Here is a 23,568-nt window from a genome sequence, read left to right as displayed (position 1 = left end):
GTGTTGATAAGGTTTTTCCATTTGTTCTGGTAAATGGTTTGTCTAGAGCTTTTATTGTTCCTCGTTTTACTAGTGTGCTTTTATACCTTAATTTCTGTAGAGTAAAGCATAGCTGTATAATTTGGTGGAATTTACATGCTAACTGTATGCGGGACGTTAAGTGCTTGACTTGAAAGAAGCACAGTGAGAATAAAGATATTGTTCTTGCCATTAATTTCTTGGTAAAAAAATTTGCATAGAACCTTGAACAGGAATAAGTGTGAAGGGTCCTGTATGTAAATTGAAGAAAGAGGGGGGAGGGGGAATAAAGCAACATAATAAAAATGGGAGAAATGTGGTTTAATTTTACATCTACAGGAGATTCACAAAAATAACTTTAAAGCTTGTTACACATGAAAGCCACAAACTAAGTAATTTTTAATGGAAAAGATGGAAATACCAGTTACATTAATGTCTCAGATTTTTTAAACTTTGAGTTTAGTGTTGTGTAGATGGCCAAGGAATATCAGAAAAACTGAAATGAATTAATGTTCTAAAAAAATTTTAATATTCATGGGACTTAAGGTGGGGTCACTGCAGTTGGATATGTTTCTTCTATGTTGTTATGAAATTGTTCTGTAGGACTTGATTTTTGTGGCTGAATACAGCAACTGTATACAGCGTACACACCTCATATTGTTGTAAGTATGAAACAGCTGATTTTAAGATTGTTAGCCTCTCATCAAACCAGTGAGAATCCAGTCTTACACCTATGTGTCATAGCCAGAGAAGCAGCAAACAGAAGATGGTGTAAGGGAAAATAAAATAGTGAATATTTATTAGTAGTTGTGGGATAGGATTAAGGTATTTTCATTAGTTTTTTGCCTTAATTTCACTGCAATCAGTTATTTCTGTGAAAGGGAAAGTAATTTTATTCTCAGTGAATATTTGAAAGAAAAAACCCACCAAAACAAAACATGTCTCCCAAATAACCAAAAAAAACCCAGTGCCTACCCCCGACCCCAAGCAAAACAGGTTTTCCCTGTTTAAATAACCACATATACTTAAGCAAGGTGGAAAACCACATATACTTAAGCAAGTTGGAAGAGGAAATGTAATAAATCTAAAAAGATGTAAAACTGACAAGGATTTATTGTAATTCTTTTTGCAGCTGTTTGCTCTTTGTGTTTTGGGCATTTTAATGTGTTTCTTTTTTAAAAAGCTCCATTACTGTTCATTATTTGCTGTAAAAGGATTTATTCTGCAGTGCTGTTATTAAGCTTTAAATATTTTTATCTAGTGTAAAATTGCAGGAGAAAACCCTGCATAAACCAGCTATCGCAGTACTGTAGAATGCAGTCTTTGAATTGCCAGCTGGAAGTGGTCTTTCAAGCTGCTTACAAATGTTTTAAATATTTGTATGCTAATGAATGGGAAATTTGAAATCTTTGTGTGCATTTTAAAAATAATAATTCAATACATGGATTACTGCAGATATGAATAGCCCTTTGCCCTCCTTGCTGCTTGGTCCTGCTTCCTGCCTGCTTTGTGCCACCCTTGCATCTCTGTGCCCATGCAGTGAGCAGGGTAAAAGAAACCCAGTGAAAATTATCGATTCTGCTCATTCAGTGTGGAAGGAAAGAACAGCAAGGAGTGAGCAGTAGAGCAAGACTCTTCATAACTGTGCGGACATAGGTTAGTTTGTGCTGTGTCTACATGCCACATAGAGAATGTAGTTTTATATATGTTCTCATTAAATGAGTTTGGATGGTTTTTCAGTACTTCTAAGAAATACATAGCTTAGAACAAATAGGTAAGAAATATGTTGAGAGCGTTAGAAGTCTGAATAGCACGGTTATGTTTTACACTCTTAGTGATAGTTGGCCCAAGAGGGCAAGTATTTGAAGTAATGAAGAAGAAAACGTACACTAAAATGTTGAGCCAAATTATATGTGAGCTTGATCTGTCTGTTCACTTTCTGCAGTTGCCAAGAAGGTTACATGCAAGCCAGTAAAATATGGAAAATAGTGTTCTTCATGATTTCTCCAGGAAAGATGATATACACAGTTGCTTTAGAGAAGCAAGACTATTCACATGTACTTTTTCTTGGAAGAAAATATGTAAACTACAATTACAAAGATGGGAAATACTGTCTTCTAAAACGCTAACGTTCTTCATTCTTTGATACAATAGCACTGCATTGTTCCATATATTACATTCCACTTTTAAGGGACAGAGCATGTGAAAGGTAAGCTGCAGCTCCAGTTTTAATCGACTTCAAATCAAAAGCCTTTTCCAGAAGGCACAGAAGGAAAACTTTAATAATGAAACAGTAGTTCATCTTCAGTTTTGTTCCAGTGTGGAACATTGTGCTTCTAGAACTTCCAGCATTGTATCAGCAGCAGTTCCACATCTGACATTTTCAGAACCAGAGCTGTGCCAAATAATACAAATAAAGTTTCTGCCTTAGTGTGTGAAGAATGCAATTAATACATTCCAGAACTGAATGTTCAGAGTTTTGAAAGAAAATGTATGAAATAATTGTCATATATTGAATTACTGGTTTAAAAGTGAAAATTGTGTCAACTTGGCAGTTGGGATGACTATGCTTTTAGAACCATTTCGGTATATGTGCCAGTTTATCGTTGCCATGTTATGCTTTGTGTAGTTTTTGTAATATCACTTAATGCATGTTCAGCATCATTCTCGCATCACAGTTGTGTACAGTTTCATATTTTATTCACACTGTTGAATGCAAACGTCTGTAGAAGCGGGGTACTAGAGCATTTGTTTAGTATTATGTAACTTGTTTAGGAGGGTTTTTCATTGCTAAGCTTGCTTTCTGTTTTGTGTTCACTCTGCATGTTTTGTGCAAAATACGCTTTTACTATAGCACATGGGGAAAAAGTAGCAAGTCACGAAAACATGTTTATTAGGAAAGTGAACTGAAGTCCTGGATGCCTCTTACTGCTTCTAAAATGACAACTGGCTCAGGAGAATAAAATCACTTGGTATACTTTCATGCATGATTACATCTAGATTTTTTCCTGCTTATGGCCCACTTCAGTATTAATGTTAAAGATAAAAAAAAATTCTGAGTTTAGTTTCCATAGATAATCTGGTTTTAATCGCAAGCATGTGTACGAGACAGTAAATTAATCATAAATGACTTGATGTTTGCTCTGAATAGTACTGTAACTCCCCAAGTTGTATTAAACATAAAAAAAAAATATTAGTTTGAGTTTCATCGTTTTTAAAGTGAAACTTTAAAAATTGTATTAAGAGTAAGCCAGTCCGCTGGGGGGCGGGGGAAAGTACAAATCAGTGGAGAAACAATGCTCTTGTTTTGAGTTGCATTATGTTACTGGGCATGCATTTTTTTACTCTTTAAATTGGGACCGTTGTGTGAAACTTTGTTATAAAGACTTAACAAGAAATATAATTTGTCTTATTTTACCCAGTTATAAGTATTAATTCATTGTTAGCATCTTAAAAATAGAATTGGTTAGATTAGGCACATGGACTTTACTGGAGATGATGGTGTGTAGTATGAATATCAGAAATAGGATAATTCAAGTGATGGTAGTTACTGAAGACTGATAATATGTTGTGCCTTTAAGCCTAGTTGGATAAAAGCTGATCTTGAGCATTATTTTTACTACCTTCTAAATGAATTCTTTCATAAATCTTTTTCTTCTTCCAGTTAACCATAAACCTGAATTTCCCAGGTGTCTGATATTTTTGGGAAATAAATACTGATTTTAAAACTCTGTGCCCAGAACCTTGATACTACATTTGCATTTCTGCTTTATTGCTGCAGTAGTCACAGAAGTACTCACAGGTTTGAAAGTGTTCTAGATTTTTTTTGGGGGGTAAGGGATTGATTATTGTATGTTGCTTAATTCTTGAGGCCTCAGGTGGGAAAACTGGTAATGTAGAATCTTCTTCGTATTATTATTTTTAAAAAAATTGTTTAAAAATCTGATTATCTTCAAAACTGTCCAGTGTCAAGGAAGCTGAATGGTGTATCTTTAAAGAAGGTAGGAAACTTCATTTTACTGGAGGTCTTACATATTTATGAAGTATTTGAGCTCTAAATCTTTTACTGGTCTGACATTGAGGACATTGTGACTCAACCCTAACCTTCCGTTAGAATTACAGTGAAAATTCTGCAAGCTTCTGCAAAGTTTTAGAAGTGATGTGAGGATGTAATGTGACATACTGACTGTAGGATTGGGCCAAATAATTCATCTTTGAAGATTGTCACTGGCCTGCTCTGGGTATCCATTCCATTTAGGACTTTGTTTCCTATTCTGTATTCCAGGTTTTCTTTTATTGTAAAAGGCTTTAACTTTTCCTGATGATGTGGAAGATATGAGCTGTATAAAACTTTATTTGGGGGTTGTAGTACTAAACTTGATGGAAATGGGTTAAAGGAAGGAATCAGATGCATAGTAAGAACAGTTCTTTATATGATTTGGCAAGTCATTACATACCTCTCCATATCTGTTTTGTTAGTATATGAATATCATGTATGTATTCTTAACCTGTTGTGTCATTAAAAAGGATTTATCGCTCTTCCGGGGGGGGGGGGGCGTGGAATTCATTCTGGATTAATTTAATTTTAAAGATTCTCTTTTGTGTAAATCAATACACAATAATTAAGTGACAGAATGCATGAGAACTTGAAAAAAATAGAGATAGGTACCCTTTCTTGACTTAGAGGTGTGTGGAAATACTAACATGGAAAAGTAAAAGATAAGTGCTCTTCATGGATTTACAGATGGGGGAGATAGCAATGTGGAAAAGCATGAAGATGTGGTTTGATCTCATTTTTCAGTTTTTCTTCTAAAAATTTGGAAGCTACCATAGAATTAAAAACCCCAAATATGACTCTTGATAAACTTCATCTAAAATTCTTAAATGTTGTTTCAGAGTTCTGCTATAAATGAAACTAGTTCAATGTAAACATGCAAATAAAATACATGCTTTAATGGACAAAATAAGTCTGAAAGCCTGTGTTTCATTAAGATATGGAGAAGAGTAATGTTATTGGAGAGTTGGCTATATTTTCTCATATTTTTAGTTTTTGTCTACATAACCTTAAAGGAACAGAGGTGGAACTTTATTAATGATATGCAGGGAAAGACTAAATATACAAGACAAAATGGTGCTGGGAAAGGACTGAAGTTCAAATATGTATAACTTCATATACCAATGCTTCCAATAGAGGACTTCTGTCATGAGCTTAGAGAGCTCCTGCTTAAAAACAAATGCTGCCCAAATCGGTCCTGCTGTTATTGCAGGAAAATGACATCTTTGCCTTGATCGTGACAAAACAAGGATAGGACTATTGGGATTTAAGTTTATGAAGAACATAATTATCTTGCTACAGTGATAAATCTGAGTAGTTGAACAGTCAGCATCTGAGGTTGCTTGTCTGCTGATTGGGTACATGTACAGCTACATGACTGTTACAGCCTTCCCTGGACTTCGAATATGGTAGTGCCTTCGGTTGTTTCAGCAGTTGCTTCACCTGCCTCAGTTAATGAAGGTCCTTTATGGCTACAAGGATGCTTTTCAAAGTCTTCATCTCTTCTGCTTAGCAAACTTCAGTCACACAGCGGCAGCTACTGCAATTGGGGGTTGAGGGTGGTATAATCATGGAGTGCTTAAATCGGCATTTGCTCTTCCCAGCTACAGTGGTCTTAGTTTACACCTTTGCAGTCATTGCAGTGCGCTTCCAAATGTTACCTTTCATGAATTATAAATGTGGTATTCTCAATGAGGTATTGATCTGAGCAAGCTTGAGTAGAGACTTCAGAAATGTTATATACAAATTTTCAAAAAACACAAAGGAGTTACACTTGTACTGTCAGTGACACAAACTGCTTTGATAATTCAAGGTGTGTTACAGAAAATGAATCTGTTGAATGATTATTTCAGTCTGATTCCCTAATTTTGTAATAAAGATGTGAAGACCTGGTTCTGTCTCCAGGTGCTGAGGTTCATCTTTAAACTATTTGGATATCTGCATTTATTTTAGTTTACACAGTGTAGTGTAAACTAGAATCAAAATTTATGCATAAATATATCCTGTCAGAGCATACTCAGCAATCAGATGCTGATCAGATGCGAGATTTTGCAGAGCTCAGAATGAAAGTTGACCGAAATAGGTTGTTAAATAAGAGGGAAATAAAGTTACGAGAAGGCAAGAACAAGGTTGAGCAGAATAGGAGAGCAAACTGTGAGCTCTTTGAAGATGGTCTGTAAACCGTAGTGGAAGAATCTGATATCAGGTAAATGTTCTGTGAACTGTTCAAAGAAACTGATGCATCAGTATGCAGAACTTCGGTTTGAAATGTGGACTTCGTTGGAGAAGCTGCTGCTTGCTTATGTGGAGTTTCTTTTTCAAGACACAGCAAATAATGTTTGTAGTGTGTTAGAATGGATGTTTTTTCCTTGTGTGCATCAAAAGTCACAAACAGGTAACTGAAGTAACTTTTATGTTTTAGTCTGTATTCGTAACCGTTTTCTCATTAATGTGTTGATATTTACAAATTTGTCACCTGACATACTTTGATAACTTAACTTTTAAACGCATATTTTTAATGTGAGAATTATAGTATGAGCTTGCATCTTGAAATCTGAATGAACCATGATGAAGAATAGTGCCAACAGTCAATCTCTTTGACTCCAAATATTTTAGTCTTGAATATCATGCCAGCTGACTGCCTTTGTATGTAATATAACAAAAGGAAGCTCCCTATTTCTTACCATGTGGTCTTGGCTTACTCCTGCACAAACATGGTTTCATCATTAAGGCCTTTGTACTTTGTTGTTCTCAAATGAAGAAAGTTGTAGCCAACTAGAGTGTCTTTTAAGGGGGGTAGATGGTGGAAGGGTTAATTTTAATAGTGTTCCTGACACACTGAGATGCCTGATAGTTAAATCTGTTATTCAAACTTGAAGTTATTCCTAATACTGTGCTTTTCAGTTCTCTTCATTACATGTTAGCAGGTTCTTCCTTAGCTCTACGTATATGAGAGCTGAGGCTTAATGCTTTTTTTAATGTTTGATATTCACTTAGAAAGCTATTTCACTTTGGGTAGGAACAGTAACTTTATCTTACAGGTAGTAGCCACTTCTACTAAAATAAGAAAGGAAAATGGTACTAGAAGGCTGAGATAAATCTTACTTAGTGCATAATCAGCAATATGTCCAATTGTGCAAGTCAAGGACAAAAAGCCAAGTTTGAGTCCCAGCTTGCCAGGCGACGAAGCTTGTACAACAGTAGCAAGTAGAGAATCTCTGCTCTTCAGTTTTATGCGGTTCAGTTCACCACACATTCTGCCTTAAAAATTTTCACAGGTTCCTTGGTGGTGTTATGCACAACTTTTAGCCCAGGCCTTGGATAGTAATCTGCTTAGACTGGGCAAGCACAGGCTTGGTTTGTTGCAAGGACTAGTTATGTCGTATTGAAACAGATCTGTAAACGCCTTCATCTCTACAAAACACAAGTTTTCATGAGAAATGGTACCTTTATTCAACATTGCTTTGTGGTTTCGGTGTTTTTTGTTTGGTTTTTTTTTTTTTTTTGTAAACAGGTAAGTCTTTATGTCAGTGGACCAGTATGTGATGGAGCGTTTGCAGGATACCGTGCAGTTTAATAATGCTGTTCTGTTGTCTTTGTCTTGAAATACAGGTTCCATTTCCTGTGTATTTCAAATCTAATGTAAGATTTTCTTTTTTCTACCAAATATGGCTGTATTATGGTGGAAGCTAGAAGTTGGTGTTCTGTATTTGTCCTGAAGTAATCGGAGATAAAAATTGTCACCCAGCAGAGCTAGCACAGGAAGGAAATTACTTAATTGCACAATGAATTACCAAATCTTTTGACAGGACCAGAGGCAATGGGCACAAACTGAAACACAGGAGGCTCTGTCTGAACATCAGGAAACACATTTTTAATGTGAGGGTAACCGAGCACTGGCACAGATTGCCCAGGGAGGTTGTGGAGTCTCCATCCTTGGAGATACCGAAAGCCGTCTGGACATGGTCCTGGGCATTGGCTGTAGGTGGCCCTGCTTGAGCAGGGAGGTTGGACCAGATGATCTCTAGAGGTCCCTTCCAACACTAACCCTTTTGTGATTCTGGCATCTAAATAAAGCTTTGAATTTATTGAACTTTATATGAATTAACATTAAAACCCTATTACATGCTTAGGTATTTGAATGCTTCCTTACTAGGTTTCATTTCATTATAGATGTATGTATTGCTTAGTATTGTTAAATTTTACATTTTCAAATGAAGCACTTCAAAGATGAAAGCTCTTTGAGTGAATCTTGAGTTGTTGCTCTTCGTGAGGACTGTGCAACCACAGCTTGCCCTACCCTTTCCCCAGCACAGTCTTAAGGCTTCAGAGATTTTAGCCCCACAAAGGTAATCAATTCTGCTGTCATTATTTTGGAAGAGGAGGTTAGGACACTGGCCTAACTTGGCACCTGCTGCAAAAATGACAGGTAAGGAATCCTACAGGAGGGAACGGGGAGCGTTGTGTGAAGTTGTGTAAAGCAGCACTGCTAACACTTCAGAAGTAAATGTGCTGTCTATCAGTGAGTTTCACAATTCCTTAGGAATGCTGTTTTTTTTAAATTAGAGAAAGTTGGATTATGCACAATCTAGGAACTTTCCCTTGAAATTAGATTGTCCCCTAGTTTTTGGAAGATCCAAAATATCATCAAACTAGTGAGGTCATCGCATCTCAACTATAGATAAGTATTTTTCTATAGTACAAAGTTTATGCTGATTTTTCTGTAGTCTTAAAACTCTAAAATCTGAGAAAACTGTCTCTCAGGCTTTGCCTATACATATTTTTGCTATTTTAAAACAATTTAAAAATTGTTTTGAAATCAAACTAAATCAATATTAATAAAACTATGCCTATTTAAATGTCTCTGAAATTTTCTTAGTGGTTCTTTCAGATTGCATAATTGTAAACTTGTTTGCACAGTGTGTAGCACAATGATACCCTGACTTCTGTTCAAGTAGCAGAGCAATACTGATACTACTTAACTCTATGCTAGCTGTGCTGGTTTAACTATATCTCGTTTACAGTAGACATTTCTAAATTTGTTTCAAACTCTACGTAAACAAGCCATAAGTTTCTGTGATAGGTGAACTCATCAGGATTTCTAGAACCTGACATAAAACAAGCTCATGAAATTTTAACTGTAATTCTGAGTGATGCAACGGTTTCAGATGCTTTTGATCTGTCGGGTTTCTTAAGTTTTCTTTGTTAATTGGTGAAGTCACATCTATACGTCATTATTTCTAGGTGAAAGAGATGATGAGGGTTAAAGGTTATTCCCTTGCTCCTTCAACAGTTTTGTACTTCTTAGCTGTTCATGATAAGGTAAAGTATCACAAAATGCTCAGGAACTTCGCATCCGTGTAACAGGGCATGTGAGTTCTGAATGGAGAAAATGATACTGTTACTTGGGTGTTTTTCCAAGCTGCTCAGTATGAACACAATCATTGAAAGCGATCTGAACATCTGAAGACATTTCTGCTGCATTAATGACAACATACGTAGAATGGATAATTAGGAAAATCACTGTCTGATTAGCCAGCTATTCTGGTGCTGCAGATTCCTCGACATGTGAACGTTAGTGAGCAATATAGGGGAGGGGGCTGTATTCAAAAATATGGGATTGAGTTGCTGTTTCATATAGGATTATTTTAATCACTTTGTATGATTACAGCCTCACAGTTCACAAAATTTTGCAAAAATGTATATATTATATATATATAACAATAAAACACTTTAATTATACTGTGCGACAGAAGCATGAGTGATGTTAAGAAGTTAAAGACTTAATTCCCTTCTGCTGATCAAATCCAAACTTCCTTGAAGTTGTAGGGAATCTTTTTTTACCAAAAAAATGGATCCTCCTTTTGTATTAAATGCACGGTCTTGCATCTAGGAACATAATGACTCGCAAATGAACAATTTTTATTAAATTTACAAAGTACTGACAAATTTCAGTGTCTTCAAATTCAGACCTTGCTTAAGCTGCACAGATGAAATCTTTGTCCTTTCTGTTTAAATATTTTTAGACATGCTCATCATTCCCCAAATACCGAAGAAATAGTTTAACTTCTGTATGAGTGAAGTTTTGCAATCCAGGCAAAACAGAAAAATAAATGTCCCTTGATCATAGTATTGTCACTGGTACGGGTTTGTTACCTAGCCACTAGTAACTGCCACCATTTTTTCTTTTTAGAAATCTGATTCCAGAAGAGGAATATTACTGCATTCACATTCCTCATTCTGTGTAAGATGCTAAATTCAGATACCCTATACCTTATAGGTTGAAAGTTGTGAAGTAGATGTAAAATGTTTTTAATACTCTTGTCAAGGAAATTGAATGCCTTGCTGGCTCAGTTCAAGTAGTATTTGCCCTTTTGTTCTAGGAACTTAATTTTCCTTTTGAGCCTTAATTTGGTAATGTTCGTTTTTTCCCTTAAATACTTATCTGCTTGTAGCTGTTTGCAAGTGTATGCTCTTAAGGAGAGAATTTGGGGAACACAAGATTGGGAAAGGTTATGTTGCAGTTTGTCTCCTGCAATCACTGGCAGCCATGCAATGATGCCCAGGTGACAATTGATTTACTCTGATGGTTTTGTGGTTGCAAATGTGCACTTTTGTCCTCAGCAGGGGCTACTCATCATTAAGGTGAGCAGGTTTGGCCAGACTTGAGTAAAAGCTAAGAGAAGAAGGGGAGGAAAAGATTGCTTGACCATTTAAAAATGTCTAGCACTGTATCTTCTGTTAGTACATCAGCAGCCAACATTGTTATCTGTTACCTTTTGATAGGTAAACCTGAACAAATGCAAATGTGAACACAGCTCTGCGGATCATCTCGGGTTCCCTTTGGAAACCCCAAATAAATGGCCACAAGGGATTGTGTTTTCCTGAGAACAGCTCGGCATTGGAGTTCTTCCTTTCTGTGTGATGGATAGTGGCTCTGCTACTCTCAAAATGATACCTATGCCTGCTGGTGCAAAATGTCCTATGGTTCACTTCAGTGGAAGTCAAAATTTACCCATGCTGCTGTTCTGTGTTGCTAGGTAATCTTTAAAGTAGACATAAAATAAAGGGGGAAATGGAGGGAAATAAAGGGGGGAAGCTCTTTCTTACAGTAGCCACCAAAAATTCTGTTAATTTACAAAAAAAAAAAAGGCAACCTGTTCTGTCAGTCAAGCCAGTGAAGCTGCATAGCATCAGTATGCGAGGTAAATGTAAAATGTCCTTCAGTGTTGTAGATTGTCATGGCTGTTTCTGCTTGGTATGGTGCTGTGGCAGCTTGGAGCTTGTCTCGCATAGCAATTCTATATTGGAAAGACAATAGCGGAGAGTACTCTGTTATGCTGAATATGTGTTACTTGAGATAGGTTGTGCTGAGGAGCTGGTTTTCAATTTTCCTTGATAATGGCACAATATATGCACAGTATCGTTCAGTTTGTGTGTGATGCATCTGTTCTCTTCAGAATAGGCATGATTATCATGCTGTTAGTCTTTTAGAATATTTCAGATTCATTTTGCTTGGCACCATACCCACCTGGAGCTTTAAAGAAAAGCTTTATCATATGAATGAAGATGATTCAGAGTCTGTTACTTTGGAAATACCTATTTGCTGTGTTCCTGCTCACTCTTACAAATCCCTTTTTTCAGCACTAGTCGCTAGGATACATTCAGATCTAACAAAGTAATTACTGTTAATCATAAACAGTAGGGTTTATATAGAGTAGAGAGGTTGGAATGATCTTAATTTCTTGTAGAGAGAGGATCCTGAAGAAATAGTGCAGAGGCAGAGACATACTGTTTAAAAAAACAAAAAACAATCCACACACTATAATTACTTTCTAAGTATTTGAGTTATGGTAAATGATTAATTTGTAACACTACCATATGGTCTTACTGGCTGGTTTTAGGGGTTGTCTTCAAAAACATACAAGATTTATTTGGCTACAGTTTTGTTCACTAGTATCTACTAGTTGCCAAGAATCTGGCTCACTGCTTTCTCTTCAGTAAATCTGGGTGGCCAAGAAAGAGAATGTAATATACACTGGCTGTTACGGAAACTGGAGAGACTGTGTTAGGCCTTTGGAGGTCTTAGCCTTGCTGTTTTGTAGGTAGGGGAAAAAAAGAAAGAAGAGCCTAATTATTATGTTTTTTTCACAAGATTAAAATACAGACTGAAAGATGTGCAGTTTGTAATTGTAGCTTCCCTTTAAGATGGGTACATACTTATCAATAGCTGGATTAGTTTCACCATGTGGCGGTAATGTCCCAGGACACTAATATTTGTCCAGATGACAATTCCATCCTGGTCCCTGTGGCTGACAGTCATCGCTATGGCCATTATTGCATTTGACTTGCTAAATGGTTTTAATACTAGCACTTGCAAAATTATAGCTCTAGTTATAAAGGGTTAGTAGGTTGTGCTCTGTCATGTCTGATTTAGGAAGGAAATATCCATCTTGCTGAATGTCTGTGTTATGGAACGGATAACAGAACTTTTGAAATTTGATATATAGCAAGCTGCACCATGGCAGGGGGGGAAGATGAAGCAAATGGGAGAATTGATGAATTAACAGCACTCTTCTTAGGACTCAGACATTAAATTGTGCCAACTTTGAAATCATGTTTATTCTGAGCTGCTAGACTCAGCCTTTTTTCAGCTGTATCTCATAAGGTAAATGTTACCTTTATTGTAAATGTTTGTGGTTGTGTGTTGTAATTTGCACGTATGTGACTTCTGAGTTGCTTTTTGGGGCTGTTCCTCAAGCGAAGCTAGCCTGAAAGGTGCAACCTGTGTGTGGCTTTCCAAAGTAATTATTTCTGCAACAAATACTTTGCAGGGTGTGCTAAGTTTTCTGATCACCAAACAGGACCTCAAGATGTTGGTAAATTGTTTTAAGAAATCTTTATCTGAGAGCATATAGAGTTCTTCATCTCCCTGTGCTGCTGTAATCGGGGGCTTTCCAGGCAGTCGTCTTCTCTACAGACATTTCTTTAGGGCTCCTTGGCTCTGCAACATATTTCTATGTCTGCTTCCCCAGCCTGAGTAATGGATTATGTTAAACCTATCAAACATTGCAGTACTTGCATGTTATTTTAAATCGGAGGTATTTGTGGAGAAGAGGTGATTTTAATTGGGGGCAGAAGAGGAGGGAATGTGTGTGTATGGGCGAGAGCTGTTTTGAAGCCTGAATGGCTGGGGCAGGGAGCTGTTGAATTTTAAACACTTTGGATAATTATTTTGCTTGTGGACTCTGGAAGAAGACACACAGAGTTCAAGATGGATACCCTTATTAACACTTTCAGTTATTGTTTAGGCCTTTTTGAATAGAACTACAATAATTTTAATTATGAATTAAGCAATGTAATAGGAATAAAATTATACTCTGACTTGCTGTTTGTTTTTCCAACTGCACTTACTGCAAATGCAAGCAGATCTATTGCAGAAGTTTTAAAATTACAAAAGTCTTAAACTTTTGCATCAATTTCTAATGCTTTTAGTATTAAAATGTATTTTAATGAGACTTGTATGCAGTTCTGTTCTGAGATGTTGTTATAAAGTAGGACACCCTTTTACTCCAGTTGTATTATTTTCATACATAGCTTTGCCCCTTTTAAGTATCTGTTAAATGTCTGTACCACAGCAGGCTGCAGAATGGGGAGGAGACTGTGTTTGTGTTTCCATACCCTCAGTACAACTACAGTGAGAGCAGTTCTCAAGTTTCATTAATAACTCTGTGTTCTGTGCAGGGATCCTAATTATTGTAGTGGCAATAATATGAGAAGGATGAAATGTCACTTTGGCCACATGCATTGGCAGGCCTAGAAGAAAACAGTGTTGTGTTTGATATGTGTGTTTTAAAAACCCTTCAAAGAGAAATGACTTGGGGCTCTTTGGAGCAGAACTGCACTTAGTCTACTCCAAGCAGAAGTATGAAAATCTAGGAACTTGTTAATGTTCTTGGAACAGCTGTTTTTTAACTGCTGAGATAGTAAAATTAAATTTAAAATCTTTAGAGAAATCTGTGTAGTAACAACTAAGTGGTAAGAATGGGTAGAGAATAAATGGATCTTTTTCCTGGTAATGTGAAGTTTTATTATGGTTTATTTCTCCATATTATACTTACGGGTATTTGAAAAGAGAAGCTGCTGTATTTTCTAGTTTGTTTGAAGTGTCACAGTTATTTACTGTCTCTTTATTTTTTAGGTTACTGTTAAAATCTTAAAAGGAAGACTGGCTTGTGCAGAATCCTTCTGCTATCTTATGCATACAAAAGGGAATCCTAAACCAAGTTTTAGTACGAGGTATGTATTAGGATATTTGGCTTTATTCAGCAATTACTGAAATTGGGAGCCCTCTTTTTGTTCACTTTTGTGATTTGATGTAGAGTAATTCTGCTTCTGCACTTCAACTAATACTTGCTTTCAGATAATGTAATTCCTTGCATAATTCCTGTCGTATGTTAACATGTTTTTAAAGGACTTGAAGTATATGTACACAGCCTCGTGCAGACAGCTCAAAATCTGGCTAGCCATAATGTGTCTTACATCCAAAACCCATAATGCCACATTAATGTGACGCTGTGTCTGAGGTACTGGATATTATTGATACATTGCACTCAGAATCCAGTTTGTATGATCAACATTGTAGTTTCTGATTCTGAAGAGTCCTCGGGATTAGCCAGTAGGCTTTGGTCTGGAAGGCTGTGTCCATGTACTCTCCAAAACCTGGGGTAGAGTTCAGTTTGCGTACACACAGGTAGGTAGTGTCATCTACCCTGGGTGTGGGAAACATCTCTGTGGGACTGACAGATAGGAAGGTTTTAAAGGGAGATTTATGCAGCTTGGTTCGGTAGTTCTGATAGTTCTGAAATTCCAAAATATTAGTTACTTTTATAAAGTAAAAATAATTTTAAACACTGATGGGATTTGACTGAGATGTACAAGTTGTACTGATAAAGTAAGAGGAATTTGGGTTAGTTCTCCTCTGTGTTTGGCCTAGTAAACGTACTCAGAGCTGTCTCTATAGTTGTGTTAACAGTAAATAGAGAACTAGATATATAAAGAACAAGATATATTGAGCTATTTATTAATGACATGTGAAAGATGTCCCTGCCCACGGCAGGGGGGTTGGACTAGATGATCTTCAAAGGTCCCTTCCAACCCAAACCATTCTGTGATTCTATTGTAGTAGTCTATATGATTTATTGCTAATTAGAGGGGTCCTTCTACTGATTTCCAAGTCAGCTGGTAAATTAAGTGTGGGAAGTAAGCAGTAAAACTTCATGGGAAGTTGCATGGGAAGTATAAACATGATGGGGTCCTCTGTCATTCTGTAAAAAGCATGGGAAGGGCAACATGAGAGAAGAAATCTTTCTGCAGTAATATATCTCAAACTGTACTGTGAGTTATAACCAATACTGAAAAATGGCCTATGTGGTCTTTGATTCCCAAGACTGAAATAGTTCAAAATTCCTACCCAAGACAGGCAGAATCCTGTTATACTCTCCACAGAAGCTCCGTCTCCTTTTTTTTTTTTTTTTTCCTGTCTTTTACTCTCTACCTGCTATGCCTTGTTGCATCTTTCACTTAGGTAGCACTGCTTTGTAAAGGATTTTTCCAAAGAAAAAATTTTCTCTGTGCATGCTTCAGATGAAGAGTTTGGAGCCTTGTTCCCCTCCCTAGTGTTCAGGTCACACCAGTAATGTGCTGTACGTCAGGCAGTCTGGTAGTTACCCTTGCTACTGGAAATGACTTCTCCCCTCCTGAGCCCTGCAGCGCTAACTCCCATCTCACCTCTGCAGCTGAAATTGGGGCAGGCTTTTCACAGAATCCCAGAATATCTGAGGTTGGAAGGGTGCTGTGGAAATCATATAATCCAACCCCCTGCTCAAAGCAGGATGTCAGGTAGAGCAGGTTGCCCAGGACTATGTCCATTTGGGTTTGGTCTCCAAGGATGGAGACTCCACAGCCTCTCTGGGCAACCTGTGCCAGTGCTCGGTCACCCTCACAGTGAAAGTTTTCTGATGTTCAGAGGGAACCTCCCATGTTCCAGTTTGTGCCCAGTGCCTCTGGTCCTGTCCCTGGGCACCACTGGGAAGACTGTCTCTGTCGTCGTTATACCCTCTCATTATATGTTTATAAATATTTATATAAGATTTCGCCCCGCTTTCTCCAGGCTGAACAGTCCCAGCTCTTTCAGCCTTTTGTAACGTGAAAGATGCTCCAGTCCCTCAGTTGTCTTCCATTCACTGAACTCAATCCAGTATGTCCATGTCTCTTGTACTGGGGAGCCCAACACAGAACACAACACTCCAGATGTCTCACCAGTGCTGAGTAGAGGAGAAGGATCATCTCTCTCCATATGCTGGCAACTTTCTTTGTAGTGCAGTGCAGGATGCCATTGGCCTTCTTTGTGGCCAGGTCACATTCTTTGCTCATGGTGGTTCTTGGACTTGGTGTTCACCAAGACCCCCAGGTCCTTACCTGCAAAGCTGCTTTCCTGCCAGTTGGCCTCCAGCCTGTCCTGGTGCCTGGGATTATTCCTCCCCAGGTGCAGGATTTGGCATTTCCCTCTGAACTTCATGAGATCCTGTGGGCCCGTTTCTCCAGCCTGTTGAGGTCCCTCTGGATGGCAGCACAACCCTCGGGCGTATCAGCCACTCCTCTCAGCTTTGTGTCACCTGCAGACTTGCAGAGGATGCGCTCTGTCCCATCAGCCAGGTCATAAATGAAGATGTTGAAAAGGACTGGTCTCAGTACTGATTCCTGCAGTACTCTGCTACTTACTGGCCTCCAACTGGACTTCGTGCCATGGATCACAACCTTCTGGGCCCGGCTATTCAGCCAGTTTTCAGTTCATGTTATTGTCCACTTACCGAGCCTGTACTTTATCTGCTTGTCAAGGAAGATATTATGGCAGACAGTGTCAAAAGCCTTCCTGAAGTCAAGGTAGAGCATATCCACTGCTCTCCCCATATGCACTGAACTGGTCACCTCATCGTAGAGGCTATCAGTTTAGGATCCTTAAGGATTTCCAAATGACCCCTTTGTAAATCCATGCTGACTACTCCCAGTTACCTTCTTGTCCTTCTTGGTCTGGAAATGGTTTCCAGGAGTAGTTGGTCCATCACCTTCCCAGGGCCTGTAGTTCCCTGGGTCCTCCTTCCTGCCCTTCTTCAAGATCGGGGTGATGTTTGCATTCCCCTAGTCCTCGCACACCTCTCCCAGTTGCCATGCCCTGGCCTCGCAATGCCGGCAGCCAGCTCCCTCAGCACTGGTGGCTGCCTCCCATCAGGCCCAACGCATGTAACTTGTGTCCAGTTTAAGCATTCCCTGACCTGGAGCCTGTTACCTACTTGATATTGAAGCGGGGGGCAGGGCTGAGGAAGTGGGACAACTGGTACGCACCTTGTTTCGTGGTTTTGCCTTGCCCTTTAGTAAGGAGTTCCCTGTTATTTTCTAGTTGTAGTAAAAACACAATAAAATCGTAATATAAAAATAATCACACAATAATGTTTAATATACACCAGGCTACGGAAATAAGCGAGCTACAAGCATTTACTCACAAAATCTAAAAAAGACAATACAGTTAAAACTCTTTATCAAAAAAGTAGTAGTAACAGAAAAAACACTTGATTATCAAAGTTTGACTCAAAAGAGGTTTTTCTATCCAGCTGACATTTTGTCTTGACCATGTAGCTGTTGGGAATTCAGTCTTGCTTGTCCTTACGTATCAGACTGCCCCCATGCAAAAGAGCCATTTGGGAGCCTCGGCGTTTGGCCGATTTCCCAGGCGTCTCAGGATTTTTCTGTCCTCAACTTACAGTTTCCTTCCTGTGAAGGGAAGAGCGATGGCCAAGGTTCCTTGGAGATACAAGTGTTTCTTTGACTGGCTAAATAATGACTCCTTGTTTCAGTGGAGTGATAAAATCCTTTCTTTCTCTTTCCTCATTTTTCATTTGTGTGTGTGCACTTCAGATTGCAGTGTGAACCTGGCTGACAAAGCCTAATGGCCTAATTAAATTGTGTTAAAAATTGAGGGAAGATTAGATAAAAATGTGAGTGGATTGCATTGTATTTGGGGCAGAGTGTGCAACAGCAAACTGAAAAAGTTGCAAAAGACTGGGAGAGTGAGCCAAATTAATCACGTAAGAGTTACACCTGCTCAGTTTGATCTTCCTTAACTTGTTGCTGAGCAGTATTTGTAGAGACGAGAGCTGGCCTTGGTGTGTCATTGCATTCCCTTCTTCAGCTCTGAAATGAATTTGCATACAGTTCTGTTATACCAGAAAATGCCCTGGGCTCCTGCTTCACTTGTAGGCTGTGTTCTGTCAGGCTGGCTGCTGCTGGGGTTCCTGAGCAGTGGTAGAGAATTCCAGGTAACCTCTTGGAAGCGCTGTCTGGGAAAGCGTTAGCATTTCCCAGCTCTTTATCCAACTATATTTGCTAATGCATTGCTCTGTAGTTTGCTATTTGAGTCTTGTTGTTTGCTGTACTTTGATTACAAAAGTATGTTTTCAAGGAAGTTATCGCTTAGGTGTCTATTGTCACTCCTCAGTCTGAGTCATACTTATTTCCTGAAAATGTTCTCCATTGCATTAGGTTTCAGTGAAAACCACTGGTGGCTATACGCCCTCAGCCCTGAAGATGGCTTTCTGCTCTACCGTCATCATGTGCAAAACGCTGCTCTTCAAGTTGGAATTACAGGGACCATTGGGGTGAGAATACCATCGCGTTGTCACTCATGGGAGCACTTAACAGCGGTTGTGACTTTTGTGAGGAAATCCGTTTCCTTTGTGCTCGGTTACCAGTCTCTTTGTATTATTTCTGTGCTTAACGTGGGTGGGTTGGTTGGTTGGTTGGTTTGGTTTTTTGTTGTTTTTTCCTTCATTGTTCTCTATGCTCTTGGGCACAAGAATAATGCTGTTATCTAATAAAACAGTAATGTAGCACCTAGCTGAACAGTGGAGAGGGGTGAATTGATCGCTCTCACTTAAGCTGTATTCTTTCTGCTTGTAGACAGGCCTGTCCTGCGAGACCTGAGGGAATAGGGCTGTTTCAAATGATGGGAAGGGGACCAGCATGGAGGTGGCCTCCCCCCCACCAGCACCCCGGGTTGGAGAAGACACATCAGAAGAATCTGAATACGATGTCTGCTTGCCAGGTTCAAGATGCCTTTTCCTGTACGAGGAGACGAATTACAGCTTTTGTGATGTTACTGTCTTCAGACTCCAGCAGAGAAGGTGGTACCCAGTGTTAGGCAAAGTCGAGCATTGCGTAGTAAAGCTGATGTTGGCCAACTCTGATGTGTAACTGAGGTCTTGACTCCCTTTTTATCCAGATTGTACCGGAAGCAGATTTTTCTTTCCAGAAATAACTAGTGCTGGGAAATGGTGTTGATAAAAGGATGAAAGTTTGTACATGATACAACAGGAATCAGAGTAAATGATGTATTAAAAGACTGCTCCTTGGTTAAATGATTGGTTTTGGACTAAAAACCGTTAGACGTAAATGAAATGAGTAAGAAAATATTTTCAAGCACTAAAATATGTGACAAAAGATAGGAAAGTGGTGGGTTTTATATTTAAAGAAAAAAGTGTGGATTGTGTTTAAGTTGCAGTAGAGTTTAAAAGAGCACAGAAGTATTAGTTACCTAGAGAAAATGGTATAAGCCATTTTCAGCCAACAGCTGAAAAGGACTGGATGGGAGATTAAAGCTGCAGTAAGATTTCACTGTCCATGCAGTTAAGTTTGAGTTGGAAGTTTTGCTAAAGATGGCTGCTGTCTTAATGTAGCCCAATAAAAAGATGAAAAAAACCCCATGAAATGAATAATGAAAAATGTGATTTTAACATTGCACTACAATCTATCACCAGTTTTTTTTCAGGGTTTCTGTATCTATTATAAAACTGTTTCAAATTAAGCAATGAATAACAGGATGTTTATTTTCTATTTCCTGAAATCAACAAGGCAGTGGACATGAATCGAGGGTCTGACAGGAACCTCACCGAGTTCAAAAAAGGCAAAGGCCAAGTCCCACAGCGGGCACTGAATTAACTTGATGCGGTTGCGCAGCCTGGGCACAGACAGGTTGCGAAGCAGCTTTGCAGAAGCTGATCTGGGAGTCCGGAGGGACCAGTGCAGATGAAGGTGTCCAGCCACATTCTGGGCTCCATTAGAAGAGCACAGCTGAGCAGGGGCAAGGAAAGCAATCCTTCCTCTCTGGTCAGTGCTTCCACAACTGCAGCTGGAGCGCTGTGACCAGTTCTGGGCTGCTGCAGACAAGATGCATATGGGAACAGGTCCAGTGGAGGCCACCAAGATGATCAGGAGGTTAGAGCCCAAGAGCTACGGGGACAGGCAGCGGTGTTTGTTCAGTCTGGAAAACAGGAGGTCAGGGGGGTAGGAAATCTTCTTTCTTCAGCTGTGTAATGGGAGGGGTAGAGAAGATGGAGCCAGGCTCATCTTAGCAGTGCACAGTAGTGAGGAAGTCTTGTATAGTTTTCAGTGTATGTAAGTGTTGCATCATACCACTAATAAAAATAGTGTCAGTACTGTCTTGCTGTACTTAATTGGAACCACTGGGACTTCCTGGTAACTGTTTTGTTTCAGGAGGGGTGGGTGCAGGGGACCCAGTCTGGGAGGTTGGGTGGGGTGATGCTCACTTGTGGTTTTAGGGGTCTTGATCTTGCTGTTAACAGAAATCAGAACTGTTCCAATCTTAAGACAGTAGAGCCGACAGATCTGGGAAAGCAAGGCAAATTTCAAATGCTTGCACATCTCCTGTGCAAACTTTTCCAGACAGGATGTCTCAACCAGCTTGGAAAAGCCTTTTTAAGAAAAATAATAAATAAGCATGTACGCACAGCCTTTGCGGGCTGGGGCTCTGGCTGTTACTGTTGGTGGCAGGGATAGCAGCTTTTCCCCCGTAATATGGGTGATTGTGTTCAGTGTAAGATGTGCAACTGCTGTAACAGGCCTAACTGGGCTGTGCTCTGTATTGGTAGCTAGAAAGGTGTTGATAACACACCAGTGCTTTGGCTGCTGCTGGGCAGTGCTCCCACAGCATCAAGGCTGTCTCTCCAACATTGCCCCCCACCAGTAGGCTGGGGGTGGGCAAGATCTTGGGAGGGGACAGATCCAGGACAGCTGACCCAAACTGACCAAAGGGATATTCCATGCCATTTGACGTCTGCTCAGCAATAAAAGCTAGGAGAAGGAGGAGGAAGGGGGGGTATTTGTTATTTATGTTTGTCTTTGGAGCAACTGCTACCTGTACTGAAGCCCTGCTTCCTGGGAAGTGGCTGAGCATCACCTGCTGCTGGGAAGTAGGGAATAAAATCTTTTTTTTTTCTTTTCTTTCACATGTGACCTTTGCTTTTGCTTTATTAAACTGCCCTCACCTCAACTGACAAGCCTTCTGTTCTATTTTTTCTCCCCTGTCCAGCTGAGGAGGGGAGTGGTAGAGCAGCTTTGGTGGGCACCTGGCATCCAGCCAGGGTCAGCCCACTGCACTTCTGTATATTGAAACAGCTTTCTTCCATCCAGACTGATCAAAAAACATCTTGTTTTGTGCTGCAGAAAGCACAGAGTCAGCTGCATCACCCACCAACCTTCAGTATCTGTGAAAGAAGGCAGGAACACAGGTACTGATAATGTAGCAGTGAAAGATAATGAATCCAAGCCTTCAGAACAATTTATTGCCAGGGCAGTTTATAGTAACTGCAGCTGCACAGCCTTGCTGACAGACAGCAGCAAGAAGAAAGCGAGCAAGTACTTCAAAGGTATTTCTCCACAGCGCCTAAAGAACTGTTTTTTATTGTAGCTACTTTCTCTTCATCCTTTGTCCACCAACACCTTTTTCTTAGCAATTGGATAAAAACCATATAATAAAAGCAGACAAAAACCAGCTTCAAACATCTTTTCATACACCTTTTATGCATCTTCAGTAGGGATTTTGAATTTGTATCGCCAACTAAAAGAGAAAGATGGCTGCAAAATCCATCCCTTAATAAAAGCATCATGAACCCAAATTTTATTCCCATGTCCTGTAGCACTCCTCCCTCTCTCCCAAATGTGTCAAGGAAAAAAGAAAAACCAAAACCCCAAACAAAACCACCCCCCAAATCAACAGCCTTTGACAAACTACTTGCTATGTCAACTCTTGGAGCATTACTAGACATTTTTAGGTTAGACTGTACAACAGTTTCTAAATAGCATCTCTATTATATGGACATTTGTTCAAAAACCTTTTGTCCCCACCTTGAACAGCTCAAACATTTACCACTGACACGTGCTGTACAGAGCTATCACACACACACACACTACACTGTTACGTGTACAATGCAGGAGTAACTGAGGAAGGGGTAGCCACGTACATGAAAACTGTCACTCCAACATAAGGAAACACAAACGTCCCCTTTCCTTATTAATCTTCCAGGGTTATGCACAGTGACTAAAAAGAAACAGAGCTACACAAAGTCCCGAGTGCTGGTAGTGACATACCTGATTCTCAGCCAGTGCTTTTCATGCATTTCAGGTGTTCACACGTAGCGAAATGAGGTATCTAGCTAACATAGTTCAGAGAGGTGGAAGTACCAAGTCTGTTCAAAACCCAGACTTGTTAACATCCCATCAATACTGTGTGCAAAAAGACAGGCAACTATTCTAAATCAAAACAGAGATGAGTATTTGTCTGTCATGTTGCTGTTCTAGTTTCACATAGCTTAATGTGACATTCCACAAAATTGAAATAGCGTGCTTTGTTACTTACTCATTTGGCATCTCTTACATATGAAAGTTTTAAACTTTCAAGAACCAAAAATTAAAAACTGGTTAACTGAACTTTATATTAAAAAGTCACAGTTCTTAAAAGGATACTTAATACATCGGCACCATTTTGATGGTGAGCACTCAAATACATTAAGAATTTATCCACAATAGTTTTGCTAATAATAGAGGCACATAGTGGCATGTAAACTACACATGGCAACCAGAACAGCAAAGGCACAATCTGGATTTTTTTTTTTCCTTTTTTTCTTTTACTTTTCAAGATGTTGGTTAATTTACAAAGAAAAATATTCTATACTTCATGCAGAAGTATTACATTTGTATTTTATAGCACAGGACCATTACAGAACTGCTGTCATCTGATAAAATGGGTCATTTAAATTAAAAAAAAAAAAAAAAAAAATAGCAGCTCTTCGCACCAAGGAACTGAATTTGTGAATCAAAGGACAATACATGTTCTCATCTGTCAGGCTGAGAACATCTGAAATCCTCTGTGTATCTTCTTGTCTACAAAAAGCATTGCCTGCACATTTAAAGTAGTTACAAGTTTCCTGGTTTGCTATTTTCAGCTTGCGTTTGTTTTCCTGTATATCACTTGACTAAGAACTCAAAAATTAAGATGTCTGTAAAACTATCAGTTGCTTCTCTAATACAAAAGTAGTTTTAAAACACTGATATAGCTAGGAATCTGACTGCAATCCTCTATGAAA

The 23,568-nt window shown here is 39.0% G+C and overlaps 1 protein-coding gene across 4 annotated transcripts in view; it reads left to right on the top strand.

Annotated features, from left to right (window-relative positions):
• Window positions 1-20,622, top strand: part of PSPC1 (paraspeckle component 1) — a 66,470-nt gene extending 45,848 nt beyond the window's left edge. Inside the window, exons 7-9 of one of the 4 annotated variants that reach the window (XR_007766216.1) lie at window positions 14,274-14,371; window positions 18,671-18,786; window positions 19,092-20,622. Coding sequence is in view for 1 of the 4 variants with exons in the window: in XM_050894305.1 (XP_050750262.1) it covers window positions 1,964-1,993 (30 nt within the window). In the remaining 3 variants the exon portion in view is untranslated. Of the gene's footprint in view, window positions 1-1,963; window positions 2,475-10,858; window positions 11,113-14,273; window positions 14,372-18,670; window positions 18,787-19,087 lie in introns of those variants that run through there. The other 3 variants (XR_007766215.1, XR_007766217.1, XM_050894305.1) reach the window with 3 other exon arrangements.
• The last annotated feature ends 2,946 nt before the right edge of the window (window positions 20,623-23,568 follow it).

This window comes from Gymnogyps californianus, chromosome 1 (assembly GCF_018139145.2).
Source record: "Gymnogyps californianus isolate 813 chromosome 1, ASM1813914v2, whole genome shotgun sequence".
Classification (NCBI taxonomy): Eukaryota; Metazoa; Chordata; class Aves; order Accipitriformes; family Cathartidae; genus Gymnogyps; species Gymnogyps californianus.
This window is presented reverse-complemented; position numbering and strand designations above follow the sequence as displayed.